General features: G+C 60.9%; 1 protein-coding gene across 2 annotated transcripts; it reads right to left on the minus strand.

Annotated features, from left to right (window-relative positions):
* Positions 1-2,145: 2,145 nt before the first annotated feature.
* On the minus strand, positions 2,146-21,110 carry EPHX2 (epoxide hydrolase 2). Of its 2 annotated transcripts, none has more exons than XM_068936704.1 (19): positions 20,903-21,110; positions 17,918-18,002; positions 17,579-17,738; positions 16,328-16,518; positions 15,941-16,063; positions 14,804-14,878; positions 14,301-14,396; positions 13,859-13,937; positions 12,049-12,083; positions 11,518-11,544; positions 6,524-6,609; positions 6,143-6,254; positions 5,747-5,821; positions 4,844-4,889; positions 4,630-4,732; positions 4,245-4,314; positions 3,727-3,807; positions 3,274-3,332; positions 2,146-2,818 (listed from the first exon to the last, which is right to left on the minus strand). In XM_068936704.1, the coding sequence occupies exons 1-19, from the start codon at positions 21,001-21,003 to the stop codon at positions 2,734-2,736; spliced, it is 1,689 nt and encodes a 562-aa protein (XP_068792805.1). In that variant the 5' UTR covers positions 21,004-21,110; the 3' UTR covers positions 2,146-2,733. The 2 variants fall into 2 exon arrangements, with proteins under 2 accessions (XP_068792805.1, XP_068792806.1); XM_068936705.1 differs by lacking the exon at positions 20,903-21,110 and adding an exon at positions 18,353-18,564.
* Positions 21,111-21,570: the final 460 nt, after the last annotated feature.

Here is a 21,570-nt window from a genome sequence, read left to right on the forward strand (position 1 = left end):
ACCCAAGATGCCTTCAAGCCCAGAAAGGTGCCAACAGGGCCAGCTTATCGGGTTTGGACACCTCCGTGTCTTCCCAGCTAAGAGCTTAGGGTCAGCATATTGCACAAACAAGCCCAAAGGTCATCAAAATCTCCCCCAAAAAAGCCCTGCTCCCCCGTGACAGCTTTCACACCCCTGGGGAGGGCAAGGTACAGCCCAGGGGGTTACTCATTAATGAGCGCTGGGGTTCACAGCTCCGCAAGCCGGACCGCAGGCGGCTTAAACCAGCGACACCGCTCGAGCGCCCGCAGGAGAGCTGCCGGCTCGAGGACGCGGCCCTCTCCTGCGCTCGGCTTTTCCGAGGCCGGATGGGCTGCGGTGAGAAAGGAGGGCTGAAGAGGGCTCCAGGCCCCGGGATGCAGCCAACGGGGGTTTGCTGCTCCCCCAGTGCATTTTGGAGGGACGCCTTTAAGTCACGGGGCTACCCACCCTGCGCGCCCAGCGTAGCCACGGGTCTCCGGGGAAAGAGCCCAAACAGGAGGGGAAATTGCAGCCTGCTCCCATCTCTTCCCTTGGCTGATGGGACCAAGTCCAGGAGCTTTCTGAGGTCCCCAGGCTGCTAATGAGCAGCCTAATGAGGCTTTATGTGCTTTCTGGGGTGATTAAGCCATTATACACAGCTGGGCCACCCGCAGCCCTCGTATCAGCAGCATCTCTGGGGTCCTGCTCCGGGTTTCTCTCCAATTGCCTATTTTCATGAAATCCGTGGGAACTGCCGACCTCGCTGCCGTATCTGGGCTACAAGTGGTCAGTGCACGCCGAAACTGCAACGGCGCCTTCCCCAAATGCAAAGCGTTCCCAGGTCGCAACGTGCGTTCCCAAATCACAACGCCTTCCCAAACGCATTGCAACGCGTTCCCCAAATGCAAAGCGTTCCCAAATCGCAACGCCTTCCCAAACGAATTGCAACATGCAGTTCGCGCCAGGTCCTGCAGCTTCGCCTTTGGGCCAGCTCTCGGCCGCAGAGCGAGACCCGGCAGATCTCGGCTCCCCTCTTCGCCCGGCGCCCAGGGCTGGCTGCGTCTCGGGGGGGGCAAGCGATGGCACCGCTGGGGCTGCGGATGGGGAAACTGAGGCTCCAGCTCTGGGCCCGCCTGGCACTCGGGAGCGGTTTGAGCGCTGGCTCCTGCCAGGCAGCAAGCAGAAGGGTTGGGGGTTTTCTTTTTCTTTTTTTTTTTTGTTCTTTCTTCTCTATTTAAAAAAATAAAACGGATGAAATTACGGGCAGCTTTTATTCTTTATTTCTCGCCTCTACATCTCCGAGGGCTTTTTTTTTTTTTTTTTTGCCCCCATCTCTCTTTTTCTCTTTATCAGGGTTAATTGCTTCCCCTCCGAAACCGGGAACAGCGAACAAAGGAAGGAGGAAGGAAGGACTTTGTCGGGCAGAGAAGGGAGGGAGGGGAAGCTGCCGGCGGTTCGGCTGCCCACGGCCCCCTCGAGCCACTCGGAGAAGCCCGGCAGGGCTGAAACAACCGAGCATCCTTCGGCTCTGCCGAGGGGCTCGCGCTGCAAGTTTAAGGGCGCGTGGTCGAGCCCTTTCCAAGGTTGGGGGGTGGGGGAGGCTCATCGCACCCCTGGCCCAAACCCCCCCACCCCGGGGCTCCGACCCGAGGGAGAAACCCGCTGCCACGGGAGAGGGGGAGGCTGAGGCTGGGCGAACTCGTTGCACCCGTGAGCACAGGTAGGCTTCGGCTAGGGCTGAGCCAGCTGGGGATGGGCAGCTTGCTGCTTCCTTACCCACAGGGCGCGCGGTCCCCGAAGGCTCCCGCTGGGCCTTCGCGCTCCAGCGTCGGTGCAAATCAAACGAAGCCGTAATTTTAACCCCCCCCCCCCCACCCGCCTCGCCTCCGTCTTCGGAAACGCCGGCTCAACCCCCCCCCCCCCCCCGCCGCCGCGTTTGCAGCCCACCAGCCGCATCCCCAGGGCCTGCCCTCGCCCCGCATCCCATCCAGCTGTTTCGCAGCTGGAAAGGGGTAAACAGCGGCTACGGGCACCGGCCGCAGGGCGAGCCCTGGGGCGACGGGCACGAGCGGCCCGCAGACGGTGCAGCCGCTGCACCCGCCTCCCGCCCAGCCCTCGCGGCATCCCATCAGCAAAGCCAGCGGGTTCGTCCGGATGGATTTATTCTTCGCCAGAACCTCTGCCGCTCAGAGCTGCTGAGCCTCCGTTACGCTCTGTAACGGTTTCTGGCTATTAATTTTTCCTGCTCTTTAAGGTGAGCGTTGGGATTTATAGAGCAGGCACGGCGCAGACCGCCTCTCCTTAAAAAAAAATAAGAGCAGCCTTCGGCGAGCTTCCCCGCCAGCCTCTGCCCGCGTCGGACGGCGCTGCCGCGCAGCTCCTTTCAAAGGCCTTTTCTGGGGCGTTAAAAAGGCAGCAAGTGATTTCCAAGGCAGCATTCAAGTGTTATTAGCGTATTAAAGCCTCCACCCCGAAACCCAGCCAGGCAGCGCAGGGGGCCGCGAGCCGGCAGCTGCCGCGACAGCCCACCGAGCGAGGAACGGCCCGAGCTCGTCGGGGCGCTGCGGCGCAATCCAGCCCACCCCTGATTTCCACCTACCGATCTACAAAATTAAAACCCGAAAGGCCAAAATTAAAGCCCCGGCGGAAGGAAGCCACACCGCAGACAGTGACGGCCGGGCTCTGGCCACCCCGCTGGCGCTGGCGGGGGACACGGCTGCGGCCCGGCTCGGTTCAGAGCCTGGAGATCTTCGGCAGGGACGTGCCGTTGGGAAGCTTCTCCAGCCACTCGAGGAGGATCCTGTTGAGCGTCGCCGGCCTGGGAGGAAAACACAAACCTTGCGTTAGATTGCGCCCCTGCCTTGTCCCCGTCTCCTCCTCCAGAGCTGCTCCCGGGACCCGTGGCGCTCACCCACGCCAGCTTCACCCCGTTCGGGGAGGGGAGATGACCTCCTAGGTTGCATCTCTCCAAGCGTCCTGCTCAGCACCCAGGCCGCAAGCGGCCGGGAGAGAGCTGCAGACCACCGCGGCCGCAGCTGAGGGAGCACTGGGATAGCTCAGACATCCCTGGGAAACACCTCGCCGACCCCTCGGATGCCTCCCTGGCCCAGCACGGCGCTCCTGCGAGGGGCCGAACCCTGCTCCGAACGTCCCGGCACAGAGCATCCCTGTTGCATTTTATTCTCTCTCCTTATCCGGGAGGATCATTTACCCGTGTTTTTTTTTTTTCCTCCCAACTTTTCCCACCCCAGCCGCGCGCACGGGTACCGGTACCTCTCCATCTGCGTCCAGTGTCCGCACTCCTCGATGTGCTCCCGGCTCAGCTGCGGGATCTACGAAACGACGCGCGAGGGCGCAGGGAGGTTATTCGGGGCCCCGCTCCCGGGGCCGGGCTTCGGGCGAAGGCAGCTCTCCTCCGCCTCGCCGATTCGGGAGCTCCTGACCTCTGCGCGCAGCCGTGGAGAAGGCAAACACCGGCCCTCTCCCCCTTGCCGAGCGTCGTGCCCGCAGCCAGGCTGAACGCGGCCCCGGGCTAAGAGCGGCCGCAGGAATCGCTCCGTCTACCCGCCACGGGGAAGAGCCCCGGAGATCTTCCCGTGGTGGGACATCTCATCTCGGTCGTGTCTCATCTCTACATGCCGACAAGGCTGTACCGGCCAAGGGCGCAGCGGCCGGGCCGGGGGTCTCTTTGGGCAGTTTTATTGAGTTGGGAATATATTCGCTTACCCACTCCTCCATGCCTCTGCTCATGCTGGGACGGAGGACGGGATCCTTTCCAGCAGTGACCATCAGCGCTGGCACCGTGATCTGCGGGGCAGACGGGCGGCAACGTGGGAAAGGGAAGAGGAAGGTGACGGGTTTGCAAACGCTCCTTTGCGCTCGCGCCATGCGCTTGGAGGCCTTCCTGGCCTGAAAGGCTGTTTTCTCTCTCTGGGCCTCTATTTCCCCCCCGGGATGGAGGGTGTTTCCGGAGCCGTTGGCGAGGAGCTGCCCTGCGCCCAGCTCGGCAGGGCTGGCACGGAGGAGGACACCCGGAGGGACAGTCCCACCTCCTGCCCCGGCTCTCCTGGCCCCAGGTTCCCGTCTCTCCCACCCGTGCAAGGCTCGTCCTAACCATACCCAGGCCCTGGCTCTATTTAACATACTGGTGCAGACACAGCCTGGGTGCTCCAGGGCTCTGGAAGAGGCAACGCGAGCTCAGCTTTGCCCCGGGGCGACGGCGAGCGGGCAGGAGCAGCCCTTACCTTCCTGTCCTTGGCAGAGAGAGCCCAGTGCCAGTTGGGTCGCATGTTCCGGTACCAGTTCAGCGGTCCTCTAGGAAACGGGGAGAGGAGAAAGATGAAGAGCTGGAGGAAGGGGACCTCTGCGGAGACCACGCAGCCGTCCGCGGGAGAGCGGCGCGGCGCCGGCTCCGCGCCCAGCTGGCGGTTCCCTCAGCCCGTGCCGCGGGCTGGACGCCGCTCGTGCGATGACCCTGCGAGCGGCGGAGCCTCTGCTTTGGAGGCAGCGGGCGCTTAGGAAGGAAAGGGTGGGTGCGTTTGGGGTGTCTTCTGCAGGGGGTATCTCCAGTTGGGTCCACTTCACTCCCGCCACCAGCACTGCAGCTCCTGCCCGGAGCCGAGCTCTTACCTAAAGCCGGACTTTCTGAACTGCTGGATGTAATATTGCAGCGTGGGGCCACCGAGGAGCTGGCTCGCCGGAGGGTTTTCTGGGAAGCCGACCAGCAGCCCTCCTGCGAGAGGGGACAGCAAAAAGGTCCAGGGCTGTCGGCACGGTCCGCTGCCAGCTCGGCCGGCTGCAGCGGGCTGCGAAGCTCTGCCCTCCTGGCGGCTCGCGCCCTTACCTCGCTCCTGGACGCCGTGCAAGCTGAAGGTGAGCGGCAGGCGGTCCTGGGAGGAGAGGGAAGCAGCTCTATTAACAGCACATCCGTAACTCCCCAGCCATCCCCTCCCTGCCAAGGATGGAGCAGATAACCCAGGGCAGAGAGCGAGGGCGCGCCGGGCGGCACGGCGGCCAGGGGAGAAATCCCTCGGGGCGCGAGCCCGGCTCTAGCTTGCGGGGCCTTATGGCTCCTGGCCGGGCTCTTTCCTGGGCTGCCCAAGGAGCTCAGAAACCCACACTGAGCATTTCTGGATTCAGAGATGTAAAAACCATCCATTTTCAGCAATCTCATGGCTCCGGCAGCCCCAGGTCACGGAGCCGCGGAGCAGCCAAGCGGGAATTGCAAAACCAGCCCCTGCGGGGACGGAGCGCTTGCCTTGCAGGCTCCCGGCCCCTGTTATTTTAAACTCCAAAGGTTTTTACCCTGAAGCGACACGTTCACGTTTCCAGGCTGAGCAGGAGGTTAATGAAGCGATTTGCAGAGGCGACGCCACCGGGGCGGAAGGGCAGCAAGGGCCCGGTGCGCTCCCAGCAGCACCTTCCACGCGGTGCCGTGGGCTCAAAGTGCAAAATCTACGCGCTGTTCACGGTGATGGGCTGTTCCTCCTCTGCCCGGTCTTACGGGTCCGCACTCACGTTCAACTAAGAGTCCCGGATAGGTGCGAGTGGGGCCTGCGCCGCTCATAAGGATGTGTTCACTCTGGTCCCTACTGGTGGCTGTCTAAATGCAGGCTTTGCTGCCAACACTCAGGTGTCCCTGGCCCCCCACCCCAGCTTCAAACCCTGCCTGCCCAGCTGGCCCGTCTACACCTCCCTGCCAGGCCGCAACGCCCTGCACCATCGCCGGCCCCAGCCCCGCACCTACCTCCTGGCGGACGGAGCGGATCAGGACCTTCAGGGTCCTGCCGACGTCCTTCTCGAGCTCTGCCTCCGCGACGCCCTGCAAGAGGGGAACCGCGGCAGGCGTCGCCGACGCTCGTCCTGAGCCAACCCCATCGCGAGGGCCGCGTCCTGCACAGGGGCTGGGCACAGACCTCCGCCACGTGCCCTCCAGCTCTCGAGCAGGGAGGGAGAAACCCATTCGGGCCTCGCAGCCGGGAGGCACCAGTAATTTAAATTAAGCGTTGCCCGAGGCAGTCGTCGTTCGGCTGGAAGAGCGCTCGCGTCCCTCCGTAACACGCGGGTAAACTGAGGCACTGGTCCGCCTCGCTACGGCTGCTGCGGAGGCAAAGAGCCGAGCCCCGGCGCAGCAAGGACTCACCAGCTCCTGGAAGTAGAACTGATAATCGAAGGTGGGAAGGCTTCTCATCTTCTCCACTATGTCCACGCTGGGGTCCGCAGGCTGGTAAGGGGTATTCAGCGAAGCCACGGCTCTAGGACGCACGGAGACACGAGTGAGCCCCGCGGAGGAGACACGCCGCGCGCGGAGGTCGGGGACGCCCGAGCGAGCCGGGTGGTGCCGTCGGCTTCGCGGGACCCGGGTTGCGGTGGGGTTTGGGGCAAAAGACCGCGTTAACTCGGGGACGGGGGATTCGGTCCCTGTAATTTCTCGAGGCCGGGATAGGGCAAAGTGGGCGGCAGCGAGGCCTCGGAGGGAGACGGACGCGGAGCTCGCGATGCTCGTGGGATGCTCGCGACCCACCTCACTCTCTCCGGGTAGAAGAGGGCCATGTTCCAGGCCACGGCGCCTCCCCAGTCGTGGCCGACGAGCACAGCCTGGGCGATGCCCTGCCGGGGCGAGAGGCGGCGTCAGCTCCCGTATCCCCCGCCCCGACCTCAAATTAAAAAGTCGGAGCGTCTCGACGTCATCCACGGAGGCAGCGGATGAACCCGTTTCGAGGACCTGGGGCCTCTCGAGGACCGGGGGATGGATGGCTGCAGAGCTGCCTGTCTTCCCCGCGTCAACGTGACAGGTCCTCTCCCCGGGGATGCAGCCGGCGCGGGTACTGTTTGCCCGGCGGGTGGACAATCCCCCCCACCCCGGCACGGGCCGGCTCGCAGGAGAAGCTCCTGCACCAACCGCTGGCGGCTCTCGGGACGCACGACCCGAAGGTCCGGACGCGGGGCCCGGGCGTCTAAGCGGGGCTAGAGCGGGCCAAAAACCTGCCATCCTGCTAACGCATCACGGCCCGTGCAAGGAAGGACGTTTCGGGTCCCCGGCTTGGCGAGCCGTCCCCCGTGGAGCAGCGGCCCGACCCCGCTCCGTCCTTGTGCCGAGCCCCCCCGGCCGCGGGCAAAGCCGGCACGGTGGTCCCCCTCCCTGCGGATGCTCTTTCCGAGCAAACGTCGCCTTCGAAGGGGGGACAGACAACAAAAATGACAGTCGCGCACTTCCTAGTCTTTCCCGGGTCGGGAAGCCCCGACGGGAGCAGAGCTGGTGGCTAAGCCACGTCCCGGATGGGAGCTACCAGGGAAGAGGAGGGTCTGATGCAGCAGCCAATGGCTCCAGCATCTTCTCAAAGCCACGAGCCCACCTGGCTTCTCCCAAAATTGTTGGAGGACCCAGCCCGTCACCCCCGCTCACAGCTGCATCCCCGTGAATTCGGCTATGTCATGGGAGACCCCAAAGGATGAAGCTGAACGGTGACTTATCGTCACCTGCTGCTTTGAGGTGCTCGAGCAGGATGCTACTGCCCGAGGCCCTGGCTCGACGGGCGACGCAGCACGAGGGGAAAGGGGACGAGGTGCAGCAGCGCAGCCTGGTGGGATGCTTGGTCCAGATGCACCGAGGAGGAGCACTGCAAAAGCCTGAGATGTCCCTTCTCCAAGTCCAGGACAGTCTGTTTATGGCACACTGAGGTCACGTAGATGCCCAAGACACGTCCCAGATCAGAGCCCTCACCCCAGCTAGGCTGGTCTGCAATGCTAGTGCTGGTCCTTCAAGGAGGAGGTCAGGAGCCACTGGCCACCGAGACTGTCCTCACGCCCGCAGAGGAGTCCAACCTCGCCACGCACGGCGCTGTACCCGTCCCCAGAGTCACATCTCAAAAGGCACAAGGAATAAAGAAGATGTGGGCACCTGGCACAGGGGAGCAGCTTCCCCCATCGCACCACGAGCTCTCACCAGCCACCCCGGCTCCTTCAAGCCAGGGCTGCCCCTGCATGTTCTCCCCACGCCCGAGGAGAAACGGGACCCACAATTCACGCACCCATATCCCCAAGGAAGCCCTCAGAGACCCTACGATGTTGCCACCAGACACCCATCCCTCGGGACCCGCCGGGGGCTGAGCCCCCCAGGCGCCGCGGGATGGACCCTCCTGCCCACGCAGCCTGGGGCAACCCAGCGCCGCAGCCGCTCGCCTGCGGTCCAGGCAACAAGGGAAGGATGCGCCGCGCGGGGATCTCAGCGTCTCATCTCCTCAGCTTCTCCAGAAGAGAAGCAAGACAAGACTTGATTACGTGGTCCCAGCATCTAACAGGGAGAGAAAGCCAGGTACCAAGGAGAGGTTTAAATCTTTAATCTTGTACAGAGCGGCACTATGAGAACAGATACAGAAACAAAACCCAGGCAAACTCAACTAGGAGCGAAGCAACTACTTGTAGGGAGGTTCAAGTCATCGCTAAGAGCAAGCCAGGAGGAAATCCCTGAAGAAAAAAAAAAAGGCATCCTAAGCACCATTCAGTGCCTTCAGGCTCAACCCAGAGCCAACAGAGAGGCTTTGGAGAGCTTTGCCTGCCCGTGCCGCCCCAGGAGGCATCTCTCCGCGAGCGGCACGGGTACCCACAGCACAACATCCGAGAAGGAGCCCAGGGAGAGACGCGATCCCAGGGGCTCTCTTCCCTTGCCGACCGGGCAGGATGCGGCCAGGGAGTGGGCGTCAAGGCTGGTCTCAGCTGGAAGAAAGCAGCGTTTTCGCTGTCAGGATAACTGGGCAGGAGAGCCCCAGGCTACCTCACCGGACGGGCATCGTTCTTCTTTTCTACGAAGTCAAGAGTTTCCCGAGCGAAAACCTTTTGCGCCAGCGGAGCCTCCTTCACCCCGAGCTGCTTCTGTTTGAAGACGCAAGGCAAACTCGGCCCGTTTTCGCGCCGCCCCTCCCACACGCGCTTGAAAACATCGCGCAAATCCATCACCGCTTTGCTCAGGCCACCAAAAGTCCCGTTTCCAACCACAAACAAGGGAGGAGGAGGGCTGGAAACGTTTTGCCCGGCTCCGATGTCAGCACAAAAAGAACAAACACTGGCTGAGCGAGCAGCCCTTGGCAAACCAGGTCTGAGAGGGTTTTTTTTTCTGTTGTTGTTTCTTGGGGGTTTTTGTGTTTTTTTTTTTTTTTAAAGCGTAGCAGAGCGTTTTCTGAAGGGCCCATCTTTAAGAGCTGGACTCCTTCCCTTGGAAGCCATTTCGCGACGTAGCAAGGGGAAAAAAAAACCCTGCAGATCTTGGCATGTGCTGGCAGTGCTTTCCTCCCTCCCCGCATCGCACGCCCTTCATCTTTGCAAAGGCGCAGAGATCAATCGGGTGCTTGCAGCCGCCCTAATGATGCTGTCAAAGGCAGAGGAACGGCCGGGGAAGGGGCAGTGGAAGGATGCAACTGGAAGGATGCAACGTGCTCGGTCGACCTTGTCATCTGGCTCGCTGCCCAATGGCCCCGTTCATCAGGGGGCTGCGGGGAGAGGGGGGGGGGAAAAAAAACCACGGTGCTGGGGAAAAAAACCCAAAAAAAGGGCACGAGATTTAAAACCCCAATAAGAGAGACGGGCGCAGCGGGGCTGAGCACCCCATGCCGCGTTGCACGCAGCCGGCGCACGCAGGGAGGCATCTTCCTAGCGCGCCACAAGAAGCCGCCAGCCTCCACCGAGCCGGGTGTAACCCGGGTTTTATTAAAGCCACCAGCTCGTGGGCTAGGATGGGGGTCACCAGCGGGTACCGCATCCCAGCGAGCGGCAGAGGCTTGCGGAAACGCGCCGGCTTGCAAACGGCCGCCGATAAGCCGGCGGCATCGCTGCCCGGGCGAAACGGGGTGCCGACTTCACATGTTGCAGGTCAAGGTGCTCAACGGGGAGCAGTGGTTTCAGTGCTGCACCCCAGTGCTGAACAGCCAGGTCTGGAGGAGGCTCGGGCACGTTTTCCGCTCTGCAGGGGCCACCCGGCGCGTGCCAGGTCCTATCGCTGCAAGTCCCCGGGGGGGACAGCGGGGGGGGACCGAGGGCCGCACACACTTGTGGCGAGGGTCCCGTTCCCGGGACGCCGCCGATGGCGCGTCCCATTGACCCCCTCCCCTTCACTTCACAGGTCACCTCTGCGCTTTGCCCTCTTCACCAGCCCCTGGGAACCAGCCCTGCTTCAGTGAATTACAAACCGGAGCCCCAGAAGCCACGTGCGCTCGTTGCGGTCTCGATAGGATAATTGCTGGAGGAAGAGCGAAGAGATCGAGATCGTCATCTCCATTTCTCATGCAAATGCAGCTGTACTGGCCTTCAACAGAGGATGCCTCAGACACTGCACCGACACCAGATTTGATCTTTGCCAAGAGACAGAATTAATCCCCGTGTCTGCCGCAGCTGCTCTGCGAATCACTTGGGAGCTGCCTTTTATACAGTCATGCTTTCAAAGGGGATGAGAGACGAGAGAGCTACACAGATCACCAGGGCCATGTTGTCCCTGCAGCCGGACTGCTCGGGACAACGATCCCATGGAGGAAGGCACACGCACAGCAATGCAACCGGTTCAGAGCGCAGTCAATGCACAGCCGTCAGATATTTGTCTAATAGCAGAAGAGCTTTTCTGTCTCCATGAACTGACAGGGAACTCCTATCCAATTTTGTCCAAGAGAAATGCAAAAAGAGGGGGGAAAAAAAATCCCATCACACAATCTAGAAGCACCAGGAACTGGCTCAGAGTCCCCTTCTTTCTTCCCTGCTCTGCAAACATCTTGCTGGTTTACAAAAACACGACCGAGCTATAGCCCTAGCCAGCTGATTTCCCTGTCCTCAGCAAGGACAGGAGATCCTTGAGAAGGCATCTCAGTGCAGGACCTAATGTAGCCTCTTCCCAAGGATGCCTAGCGTGGTTCTCACCACGGACCTTGAGCTGTACAAATACCCCTACCCTAGAAAATCCCATCTATGACCAACAGAAAGCCACGGCTTTGCTCCGTTCACAGCTGCCAGGTACCAAGAGCCCTCCCAGCTGGTGGACCCTGAGCTGGAGTCCTCTGTGCACGCCTGTGTCCACATTAAAGACACATGGCACTCATTGCATTTTGGCTTTAAAAACGCAGGTGAGGTGACAGAGACACATGCTAGGACTTAAGTACCTGCGCTGGTGCTACAACTGTAGTTACATCAAGGTTTTTGACCAAAGTTACCATAAAATCTCTGCTGCATGCAGAATCAGAGAGCTTAGGATCTGCTCCACCAAAGCCGGACCCCAACGACACCCACGTGGCAAGGAAAGAAGGGGGCTGCTACCTGGATAGGATCCAGGAGGGAAGCAAAGGAGAAAAGTGAGCATCTGCTTCCTATTTCCTTCTGCCCTGAACATTGCCAGGTCACTGAATGAAGCAGCCAATTTGCAGTGCTTCATTAACCACTTGCTCCTCACGCGGGGAAGGAACAAGCTGTAAGGGCAGGCGGGCAAAGATGCGCACCCAAACCTTGGCAAGAGGGAAGGACAGATCACAGGGGATTCCTCACCAGTTTGTCCAGGAAAACTGCCAGATCCTGTGCAAAGGAAGAGAAGAGAGGAAAGGAGGAGTCAAACAGAGCTCTTCTCCAGGGCCATGCCCCAACACTGCCTTTGCAGCACGCCCAGGGCGCCCACACTGCCCCAGACCCCTCCACCTCCCCAGGACACCACAGAGCCAGGCACCTTTAGGATAGAGCGGAAGGGAAGGGATGGAAAGGAAGGTGCCAGGCTGGGATTCAGGGAACGGGATAGGGGCAACTCATCCTCCAAGCACCACCTGCTCAGGAGACCCTGCAAGCCTCCCCTGGACCGCGGCTCTAGCAGAACGGCACTTATTCTGCTGTCTGGGCTAGGCGAATTACCTGGCCCAGGGATAAAAGCAGCCCAAAGGCTTCCCCTGCGTCTCCCCCACCTTCCCTCAAATCCTTTCCCACCGCTCCCAGGGATGCACGGTCTAAGCCTTTCACTCTGGGACTCCAGCCAGTTTCCCAACACGCACCAACGCCTTTTGGCCATGTAATTCTGCCACGGCTTCTCACCTTGCATATTTCCTCCTGGGAATATTCCTTTATGTCTGCAAGAAAGATATAATTTGCATCACTTTAGCATTCATACATTTCTAAAGAGGCTAAAACTGCCAGATTGCCTTCACTGTCTCCTATTGCCCCAGTCACACCTAAGGTAACATCTAACCTCTAGATAAGCGGAGGATGCTACTGCTGGTATCGGTGGAAGTGCCCAACTCCCCCCTGCTTCCATGCTATCAAACTCACTCAGACTGCAGAGACGCGAGTGATTGCCCTCATGCAAGGTAACATAAGGAGGCAAACCTGCCCTGGCTGGGGGTAAAGCCCTCTGCAAGCAGGAGGGAGAAGAGGAGAGAAGCAGTGGCTCGATGGAGGTGGCTCCCCAACCATGCAGCCATGGGACAAGCTGCTCGCCAGGTCAACCTGCGACCAGGGCACTCAGCTGCTCCTCACGGTCCGGTGCAGTCTTGCTGGAGCACAGGCAGACACAGCAGGGCTCTGGGGACAACCCCGGGAAACGACCGTCGCGTGCAAGACAACTCATTTGCCAGGCACGTTGCAAAAGCCACCCGCTAGCTCTGGGGTGCCTGTCTCACTCCAGCAAGCCCGGCCCAATGTCTTGTCCTTGACAGCGCCGCACAGCTAATGAAAGGGTAGTCCGCTAAGGACGGCTGAGCCCCCAGCCAAAGGGCTTTAAGCAGCCGCCCCCATCGCTGTTTAGCGCTGACATTTCTCCCTGAGGTTCAGTGCCCGAGTGATGCGCAAGTGCCCCGAAGCCTGAGGAGCCACTTGGACAAAAGAAATCCGCGGCGTGCGACTTGGACGTTACATGATTGACGGTGCGGTCTTGAGCCTCCGGCAAAGCCAGGCTTGTACTTGCAGCCTGCAAGGCTGATGCCGTGAGCGGACTCTCGACCGCTGGGTCAGAGCCACACGAAAGCCTCAAGCAAAGCAGAAGGGGAGGAGGCTGCAAAAGGGACAGCGTGGGTCAGCGTCGCCGTGACCCCGTCGTGGCTCTGAGCAAGGGACGGAGCCGGGACCCAGCGGGGAAGGGGCGACTCGCACCCGCGGGCTCCCAGAGCCGCCACTCGCTGGGGGATCTCCGGAGGTCACCTCCGGAGAAGGCACCTCACCGCCCAGCCGGCGAGCAGCGCTGCGCGGCTCTGCTCGAGAGACCCAGGGCCTGACCCCGGGCGGCCCCCAGAGGCTTGTCACAGCGGGGCCTCGGCCAAAACAGCCGGACCGAAACATGCTTCATTTGGATGCCGCAAGAGGGTTTGTCACGGTCTGTCTCAGGCCAGAAGCCTCCCAGATTCACAAGGGCTGGTAAAATCTCAGCTGCTCCCTGGATGCACCCAAGGCAGCAGAGAGACTTCCCGAATGAACTCCCTTCGAACCAGCAGAGGACAAGACCAGAGCGGGTGTAGTTGGAGCAAACAGAGATGCCGCAGCCCTGGGTTAGCAAAGGGACTCAGAAGTTCACAGCGAAGTTTTGCCTTCGGCTCAGAACAGAAACTGCGTCACCCCATTCACTTCACCAGAAGGAAGCACGTTGCGGTACGTTACATTGATCTAAACGCCCCGGATTTACAAGAAGACGGGGTGATCTCCCTTGCAAAGCTTGTGCCAGCCCTCCACCTCCAGTCCTCTTAACAGAAAGCTTCTCCGTACTCAGCCCGAATATCTCCTCGTTCACCCTGGCCACCTGACTGCCAGCTATGGCCCAGGCCTGCAACAGGTCTGAGACACCTGGCGAAGATCTTCCCATCCTTTTCCTTTCCCCAGCGGAGACACCCCAGAGAAGACGGCAGACCCAACTCACCCGGCGGAGCCGTGGAGTCTCCGTAGCCCTTCATCTCCAAAGCAACGACCCGGAAGCCAGCATCAGCCAAAGCAGGGATCTAGGAAAGCAACGCGCACCTTCAGAAAACACAACCCCGAGGACTTCCCTCTCCCCTTGAGCCAGAGTTAGCTACTTTTGTCCACATAACAGTGCACTAGTAACGCCCAGAACAGATGTCCTCTAAAGGGTTTTAAGCCCAAGCATGGGCTGCTGAGGATGTAGCACGGGGAGGAGTATGCCAGGGCTGTGTCCCGTGTCCTTCAAAGCTCAAGCCAGGGTGGAAGAGCACCCCAGGAAATCCCAGGGCTGCACGGGAGCAACGGCTGCGTGGCACCAGCCCCTCTCCCTCGCACTCGCAGGGCATCACGCTGCCAGTTCCTTGAGAGGAGCCAGCGTGCCAGAGGATCACACCACCCCTTACCTGATACCTCCAGGAGAGCCAGGATTCAGGAAAGCCGTGACACAGGCACACGACGGGGCCTTGCCCCATCTCCACGAAGTGCAGCTGGACCCCGGGCTGGAGAGGGGACAAAGAGCCCTTAGCAGCAGCACACAGCTCAGCTTAATCCCGCGCTCCCAACCCACCATTTGCACATAGCTCAACCACAAGGTTTGAGAGCCCGTGACCCCGCTGCCGGCTGGTGGCTCCTGCCTCCCCCGAGCCACACCAGCAGATTTTGGCACCAGAGGGGATGGGGAACATGTGAACGATTGGATGGCTCTGCACAACCTCTCCGGGAGCAGCTCGCGTGAAGAGAGAGGACCGTGCATGAGGGTAGACAACCCAACAGCACTTTCAACCAACTCCTGCTGCATTATCCTCCCGTGGGACCCAACACCCTCCCCTTCATGCCCAGCTCCTTCACCCCTCGCCCCCCAGAGCGCTCAAACAGCCCAGCACCAAGGCAGCTCCCTCCACCCTACCCTGATTGGCACATATCCATGGCTTATGTTGATCGGATCGCAGGCTGTCGGCAGCATCTCTTCTTGGCCCAGAAGCTACGGGGCAAAGAAAGCAAGCTGAATTGCAGGGCAAACATCGCGCCTGCTCTGGAGCACAGCAAGCGCATGATATTTGCACCGGAGCAGGACTTCTCTGCCTGCGGAGCAAACCCTGCTTCCACCGGGATGCCTGTGCCTTTGCGACGGACGTGACCCAGCCGGTCTAGGCCATCACTTGCACATAGGATGAGGTTATCGGGGTTCTGGTAGGGTTTGCCAGAGTTTACAGCTAGTTCAGAGTCCCAGTCCCATTGGCTCCGGGTGCCACAGAGGACCCGTGCCTATCCGAAAGCCCTGCATCAGCAGCGCTATATCATGGCAAGACCCAGAAGCCCAATCATGAGGCAGGGCTGCCTCACGTTACACGCAGTAACAACCAACCCAAGATCCTTCAGGACAGCAATAAAGCAGAAAACAACAGGCAGGGACGAGAGGCAGGTGGCAGGGAGCCCTAGATAACAGCCGGAGCATCGGTCAGCAACAAGCCTGCGCTCACGCGGCTGCCGCGTGCGCCCAGCCACCAAAGCGCCGGAGCTCCTGGAAATGCTGCGCTGGGGAAACACAGCCCACACGTGTGCTGCACTTTGTATCTCACTGACGTTGCAGCAGCTTGCAAGCAGCGAGCGGTTTTATGCTGTGTTTGTATTTTTATCTCCCTGGTCCATCCAGGAACAGTGAGACTAAAGGTTGCGGAGCGATCGCCAAGCCACTCACACCAGGGATCTGCTCTGGGCTGATTACTAGCTGCTGTGATATACTTACAGCTCTTCCACATACTGAGACGAGCTCTGCTGCCTCTGCTATGCTGAAGCAGGTTTGGAGGCAAGGCCACGTTTATAGAAGGACTTGTTCAGTTCCTCCTCACCTTTCTACTTGGCTACAGCCACGCAAAGGTACACAAAACCTCCCCAAACTCGATAAAGCAGACTCTAAGGTCATTGCTCCTGGCTTTGGAGAACCGATACCCCCCCAGGAACAGGATGCAGGTGAAGAGGCACCCATCAGGAAAGCAGCGGACAGGAGGCAGGCAGGAGCAGGGCACCCATCCCCACTACCTGCCTGGACTCCAGAGAGATCCTGCAGTTCCTTCAGGACGGTTTCCGTGTCCCTGACGAGGATGGTGGCCATGCCCATTTGCCGGGCCGGCTTCAAGTTCTCACCAATGTCATCCAGGAAGATCACCTGGAGTTAAGCCAGAGAGAATCGGGGTCAGCATCCACGGGAAGAGCTGCAGCTGGGTTGCACCGCGACATTTCAACGGTGATTAAAGACTTTGGGTGACAACTTCTCACGCTTGAGAGGCTCCCTCGTGCCGTTTTCAGGGCAGGTGGCTGGAGCCCCTTCACGGGGAGGAGCGGAAGCCAGGCGCCCGCTGGGGCGCCCAACCAGAGCCCCTTCTTGAAATCCCCCGGCGTTGCCCGCTGCCGGCGCGAGTGGCGGCCCTACCTCCTGCGGCTTTGCCTGCAGCGCCTCCAGCGCGTAGGTGTAGATCTCCGGGTCCGGCTTCTGCATTCCAACTCGGCACGACTCGATGACCAGGTCAAAGTGTCTCCGCAAGACATTCATCAAGGTGGCCGTGAAGAGCCTCCCAGCGCTGTCATCAATCCAGTTATTTGTGAAGACGCAGGTCTTAAATCCTAGGAGGAGGCAGAGCATTGAACAGGCTGGCGGGCTATTAATAGCGGGAGGGTTTGGGAGAAACCTTGCTGCTTTTCCCACGTTGGCTCTCAAGCGAGCGTTTGATATCACCTCTCATTTCTCTGGGGCAAAAGCAGATGCTTTGCTCAGAGCTTCTCAGCCTAAAGACTCCAGCTTGCAAGTCTCGGTTTTGCACCACAGACCCTGACACTGCGGCCGGCAAGGCGGTGAGGATGCCCAGCGCGAGCCGGGACACAGCTGAACGACTTCTCATCCATTCATTGCCCCAATGAGCTTGCAGACGGGGGGGGGACACAGCAGCCGGCGGAGGGCACAAACAGCCGCGCTACGCAGCTCCAGTGGGAGCCGTTTTAAGAAGTTATCGTCCTCAGCGATCTTCAAAGGGAAACAGCAGATGAGGTTGCATGCTTCGGGGCGAAGAGCTCAGCTTTAACAAAGCAAGAGCCCCAACACCCAAACAACCTACAGGCACCACCAGACTGCGGTCTGCCTGCCTGGCCTCTCTGGTTTTAGCCGCAGAGCGGGCAAAAATCAGCAAGACTCGAGATGCTGCTGAAAACCAAACCTCTAGTTTTAGGTGAAGTGGGACGCAGATCTCTTTCGCTTTTGCTCTTGTGCTTAGTCCAAATTTGCTCTGCTAGGAGAACAAGGGCTCAACCTTCCCAGCATGGGCAGGGCGCGAGGCAGAGCTCGTGCACATCAAGGAGCCCCGGCTCTAGCCTCAGTTAATGAACTAGCCTCCCTTCCTCTGCGGCTGTATTATCTGCTGGTCGACGCTCTCCCGCGGGATTCGGAGCGTGGCGAATAGCTACAACGGTCTGCTAATTGCTGGCTCGGTGACAACACGCCTGATTTATTCGGTACCAGTCGCTGGAGCACGGGAAACTTGAGGGCATCGCAACATGGAGGCGCACAGATTTCGGTCTCGGAGCGGGAATTATTGCGGACCACCAAGGGGGGGACCAAGACGGGACCCCTCGGTGCCCGCTCAGGAGGCGAGAGGCCGCTTTTCAGCATCCCTTTCCCAAAGCCACCCACCGTTCCTCCGGAGCGCCCTCGCGGCCTGCAGGAGGGGCGCGTTGATCTCCCCTTCGGCTGCCATGCTCTCAAAGGCCTGGGTGACGGAGAACGTCTTCGGGAGCGGGACCCCCGAGGCGGCGGCGTGCTTCCTGCAGCCCTCTTCCAGCTCCGCGAACAGCTTGGAAACACACAAAGAGTCGTTCGGACGAAGCGGGCGACCCTAAAAATAACGAGGCGCGCAGAGACCGCCCCGGGTGCCCGGCTCCCTCCCCGGCTGTGGCCGAGTCCGAGCTCCATCCAAGACGCGGGCCATGCTCGCGAGGCCCCACCGGGGCTCTCCCCGAGCCGCCTTCTCACCTGGGACAAGCTGATCTGCCCCCTCATCACCTTGGCGTACGGGCTGCCGGTGCCGCCGTCGAACATCACCTTTTGCAAGAAGTTCCTAGAAAGCGAGGACAGAGAGGTTGGCCGGGGCGGCTGCTGCTGCCCCGGGGAAGGCAGGGGTATCCCGCAAAGCCCGCCGGGCGGGTGGGGAGGAAGGAAGTGCCCGACGCCGCACCGTGCCACCGCTCTGAAAAGCTTTAACCATGTGCACGTTCCTGCCCGCGCTTCGGTGCCCACCTTCTGGTGGTGGACCTCCTCCACCTTCTGGGGTGAGGGAGCCCAAGAGCACGGAGTACCCCTTGCACCTCCTGGATGTAGGCATGGGTGCGCAGACCCACGCCTATGAGACAGTCCTTAAAATGCTGTTATTTAAATAGGTATTTAACAACTTGTTAGTTGGAGCAGTACCTTTCCTGTCTAGCTTCATGCGTCAGGGCTGGACTTCTCACCAGCAGCAGAAGTCAGCCCAGCTCCCGGCTTCGTTGTAAGAGTTCAGCATAGCACTTCATTAAAAGAACCAGGAGACGTTTGTCTCGGCTCTGTCCATTTATTTCCTATGGCAGCCCAATTACTTTGCTCTGCAGAAGCCTCTCAAATACACAAACAGCGAGATTTGGCAGAGGGAGGGAAAAAAAAAAAAGCGAAGAGCAAGGTATTTTGTGGGCTCTAGCTAAGGAAAAATAATTCACCCTATCACAGGATCACAGAAGGCATTCTCAGGCAGCAATAAAACAAGATTATAGTTACTGGCGTTAGCACAAAGCACTCCTCCAAGTCGACAGAAACGCAGCTTGTTTAAAAATAAAGCGGCTTTACATGTTCCAACGAGATTGTTGTCGCCTTTTTTTACAACACGAAGCAAAAAGTGTTTTATCGCCTGATAATCTAAGAATTTATTGCTCCATCCGCTCCATATCCTCCGGCATTTTTATTTATTTATTTTTTAACTCCTTCCTTGGCTTCATCTCTGCCAAGTCACCCAAGCTGGCCCCGGCGGAGCCGCGGGTGCAAAGCGTTCCCCGGTTCGCCTGCAAGAGCCCCGAGATCCGGACCTGGGGATCGTCTGCTCGGACGGCCCAAACAAGCCAGGCGTGCACCCGCTTCCCCAAAACCCCAGGGCGATCAGAGCCCGGGATGCACTAATACCGGCTCAGCGGGTACCAGGGTCCCCAGCTTGAGGCCGGCCAGGGATGTGCTTTAGGGAGCGATGCCCCCAAAACCAACGCGGGCTGCTGAGAACAAGTTTAAGCAGCCAGTTCCTAGCTGCGCCTATTAAAATATATATTTTTATATTATTATTTATATAGCATATATATGTATATTATTATATATAAAGGGAAGGGACTAAACGCCCCCGACGTGCGTCGGGGGGGGCTGGCAAAGGGGCCGGCAGGGCGCTCCTGGCCCCCCCACGCCCCCTGGAAAGGATGGGGTGCAGGAGCCCCCTAACCTGCACCCCAAAGCCAGGCCTGGAGCTCGAGCCCCAAACCCTGGCAGGGGACCGCCAACCCCCGCGCCAAACCCAGGCTGGGACCCCCAAATCTGCACCCTGCGGCCAGGCTTCGGACCCCTCCAATGCGTACCCCAGACTCAGGCCCGGACCTCCCAAATCTGCACCCCAGACCTAGACCTGGATATCCAACCTGCACCCCTCACCCAGCCCTCAACCCCCCCAACCTGCACCCCAGACCTAGACCTGCACCCCCCCAATCTGCACCCCATACCCAGCCCTGCACCCCCCAACCTGCACCCTACACTTAGCCCTCGATCTCCCCAACCTGCACCCCCGACACAGATCTGCACCCCCCAACGTGCTCCCCACACCCAGCCCTGCACCCCCCAACCTGCACCCCACACCCAGCCCTGCACCCCCCAACCTGCACCCCACACCCAGCCCTCGACCCCCCAACCTGCACCCCAGACCTAGACCTGCACCCCCCCAATCTGCACCCCATACCCAGCCCTTCACCCCCCAACCTGCACCCCACACCCAGCCCTCGACCCCCCAACCTGCACCCCAGACCTAGACCTGCACCCCCCCAATCTGCACCCCATACCCAGCCCTTCACCCCCCAACCTGCACCCCACACCCAGCCCTCGACCCCCCCAACCTGCACCCCCTGCACCCCGATGTAGATCTGCACCCCCCAACCTGCTCCCCAGACCTAGACCTGCACCCCCCCAATCTGCACCCCATACCCAGCCCTGCACCCCCCAACCTGCACCCCACACCCAGCCCTGCGCCCCCCAACCTGCACCTAAATCCAGCCCTGCACCCCCCAACCTGCACCCCACACCCAGCCCTGCGCCCCCCAACCTGCCCTTGACCTCCGAAACCTGCTCCCCACACCCATATCTGCACCCCACACCCAGCCCTGCACCCTGCTAACCTGAACCCTCCACCCAACCCTTTCCCCCCCCAACCTGCACCCCACACCAGGACCTGCACCCCCCAATCTGCCCTGCACCCCCCCAACCTGCACCCCCCACCCAGCCTTGCACCCCCAAATCTGCACCCCACACCCAGCCCTGCACCCCACTAACCTGCACCCCACACCAGGACCTGCACCCCCAATCTGCCCCGCGTCCCCCCAACCTGCACCCCACACCCAGCCTTGCACCCCCAAATCTGCACCCCACACCCAGACCTGCACCCCTTAACCTGCCCCCCCGCCCCAGGCCGCGGACCCCAGGCCGGCAGCCCCGACCCACCCCCGGGCTCCCTATGTCCCCCGGGGTCGCTGCCCCCCCACCTCCGCCCCGTCCCAGCCCTGCCGTGGGGGGCAGCCGGGCCAGCACAACCCGCGCGGGCGGCCACCGCACACACAGCATTGCCGCTTCGTCCCCACGTGTCTCCGGCGGGGCTGCGGCCAGCGACCGCGCGGGCGGGCGGTGAGGCCCTGCTGCGCCGGGCCGGGCCGCGCCGGACCGGACCGCGCAATCCGGGCCGGGCCGTACCTGGGCAGGGCGGAATCCCGCTCGCAGGAGCCCAAGAAGTGCTGCAAGCTGGGCCCGAAGAGCACGCCGCCCAGGTCGAACAGCACGGCCCGCCGCGCCATGGCCGCCCGCAGCGGGACCGACACCGGGACTCGAACCTGTGACCCCCGGGAACCGCCGCCGTCGCGGCCCCTCGGCCGCGCCGCCGGCCCCGCCCCCAAGGGCGGCGGGCCACGCCCCCAGGACGAGGCCACGCCCCTCCGCCCCGATTTCGCCGCCCTGGGTCCTAGAGCCGTCCTCTCCGCTGCCCTTCGCAGGCACCCCACTCCTCCAGACTCCTGGGTCCCACCAGCAGCTCCCGCCGCGGCCCCGCGGACCCCACATATAGGGGTTGTGGGACCCCTCCCCATTTCCATCCCCACCTCCCAGCCTCTCCGCCCACCCTGGCAGTTTTTTTCCCCCATAATCTCATTTTCCCCTATTTCTGGTGAGCCCCTGGCCGCCTGCGGTGCCCTCCGCCCGCACGCCAGGATGCAGCAGCACCCTAACGCGATCGGCATGCTTCGTCGCTCCGCTAACGAGGGGCCGGCTGGTCGTTCTTCCTCCTTTCTGCCTATTTCTACAATAAAAACGAAATTCGCCCCTGGCTCCCAGCAGACCCGTCCAGGCCTGCCTTGGTCGCCGCTCCC

This window comes from Struthio camelus, chromosome 3 (genome assembly GCF_040807025.1).
Source record: "Struthio camelus isolate bStrCam1 chromosome 3, bStrCam1.hap1, whole genome shotgun sequence".
In the NCBI taxonomy this organism is placed as follows: domain Eukaryota; kingdom Metazoa; phylum Chordata; class Aves; order Struthioniformes; family Struthionidae; genus Struthio; species Struthio camelus.

What these genes read in the sequence shown, in the direction of transcription:
- EPHX2 (XM_068936704.1), bottom strand. Translation starts at nt 21,003, where the DNA reads ATGGCGCGGCGGGCCGTGCTGTTCGACCTGGGCGGCGTGCTCTTCGGG. An exon ending in TGCAGGCAAAGCCGCAGGAG is followed by an intron (nt 16,064 to 16,327) that starts GTAGGGCCGCCA and finishes GCTTAACTCCAG; the next exon opens with GTGATCTTCCTGGATGACAT. An exon ending in TCTCTGCCAAGGACAGGAAG is followed by an intron (nt 3,808 to 4,244) that starts GTAAGGGCTGCT and finishes TCTGCCCCGCAG; the next exon opens with ATCACGGTGCCAGCGCTGAT.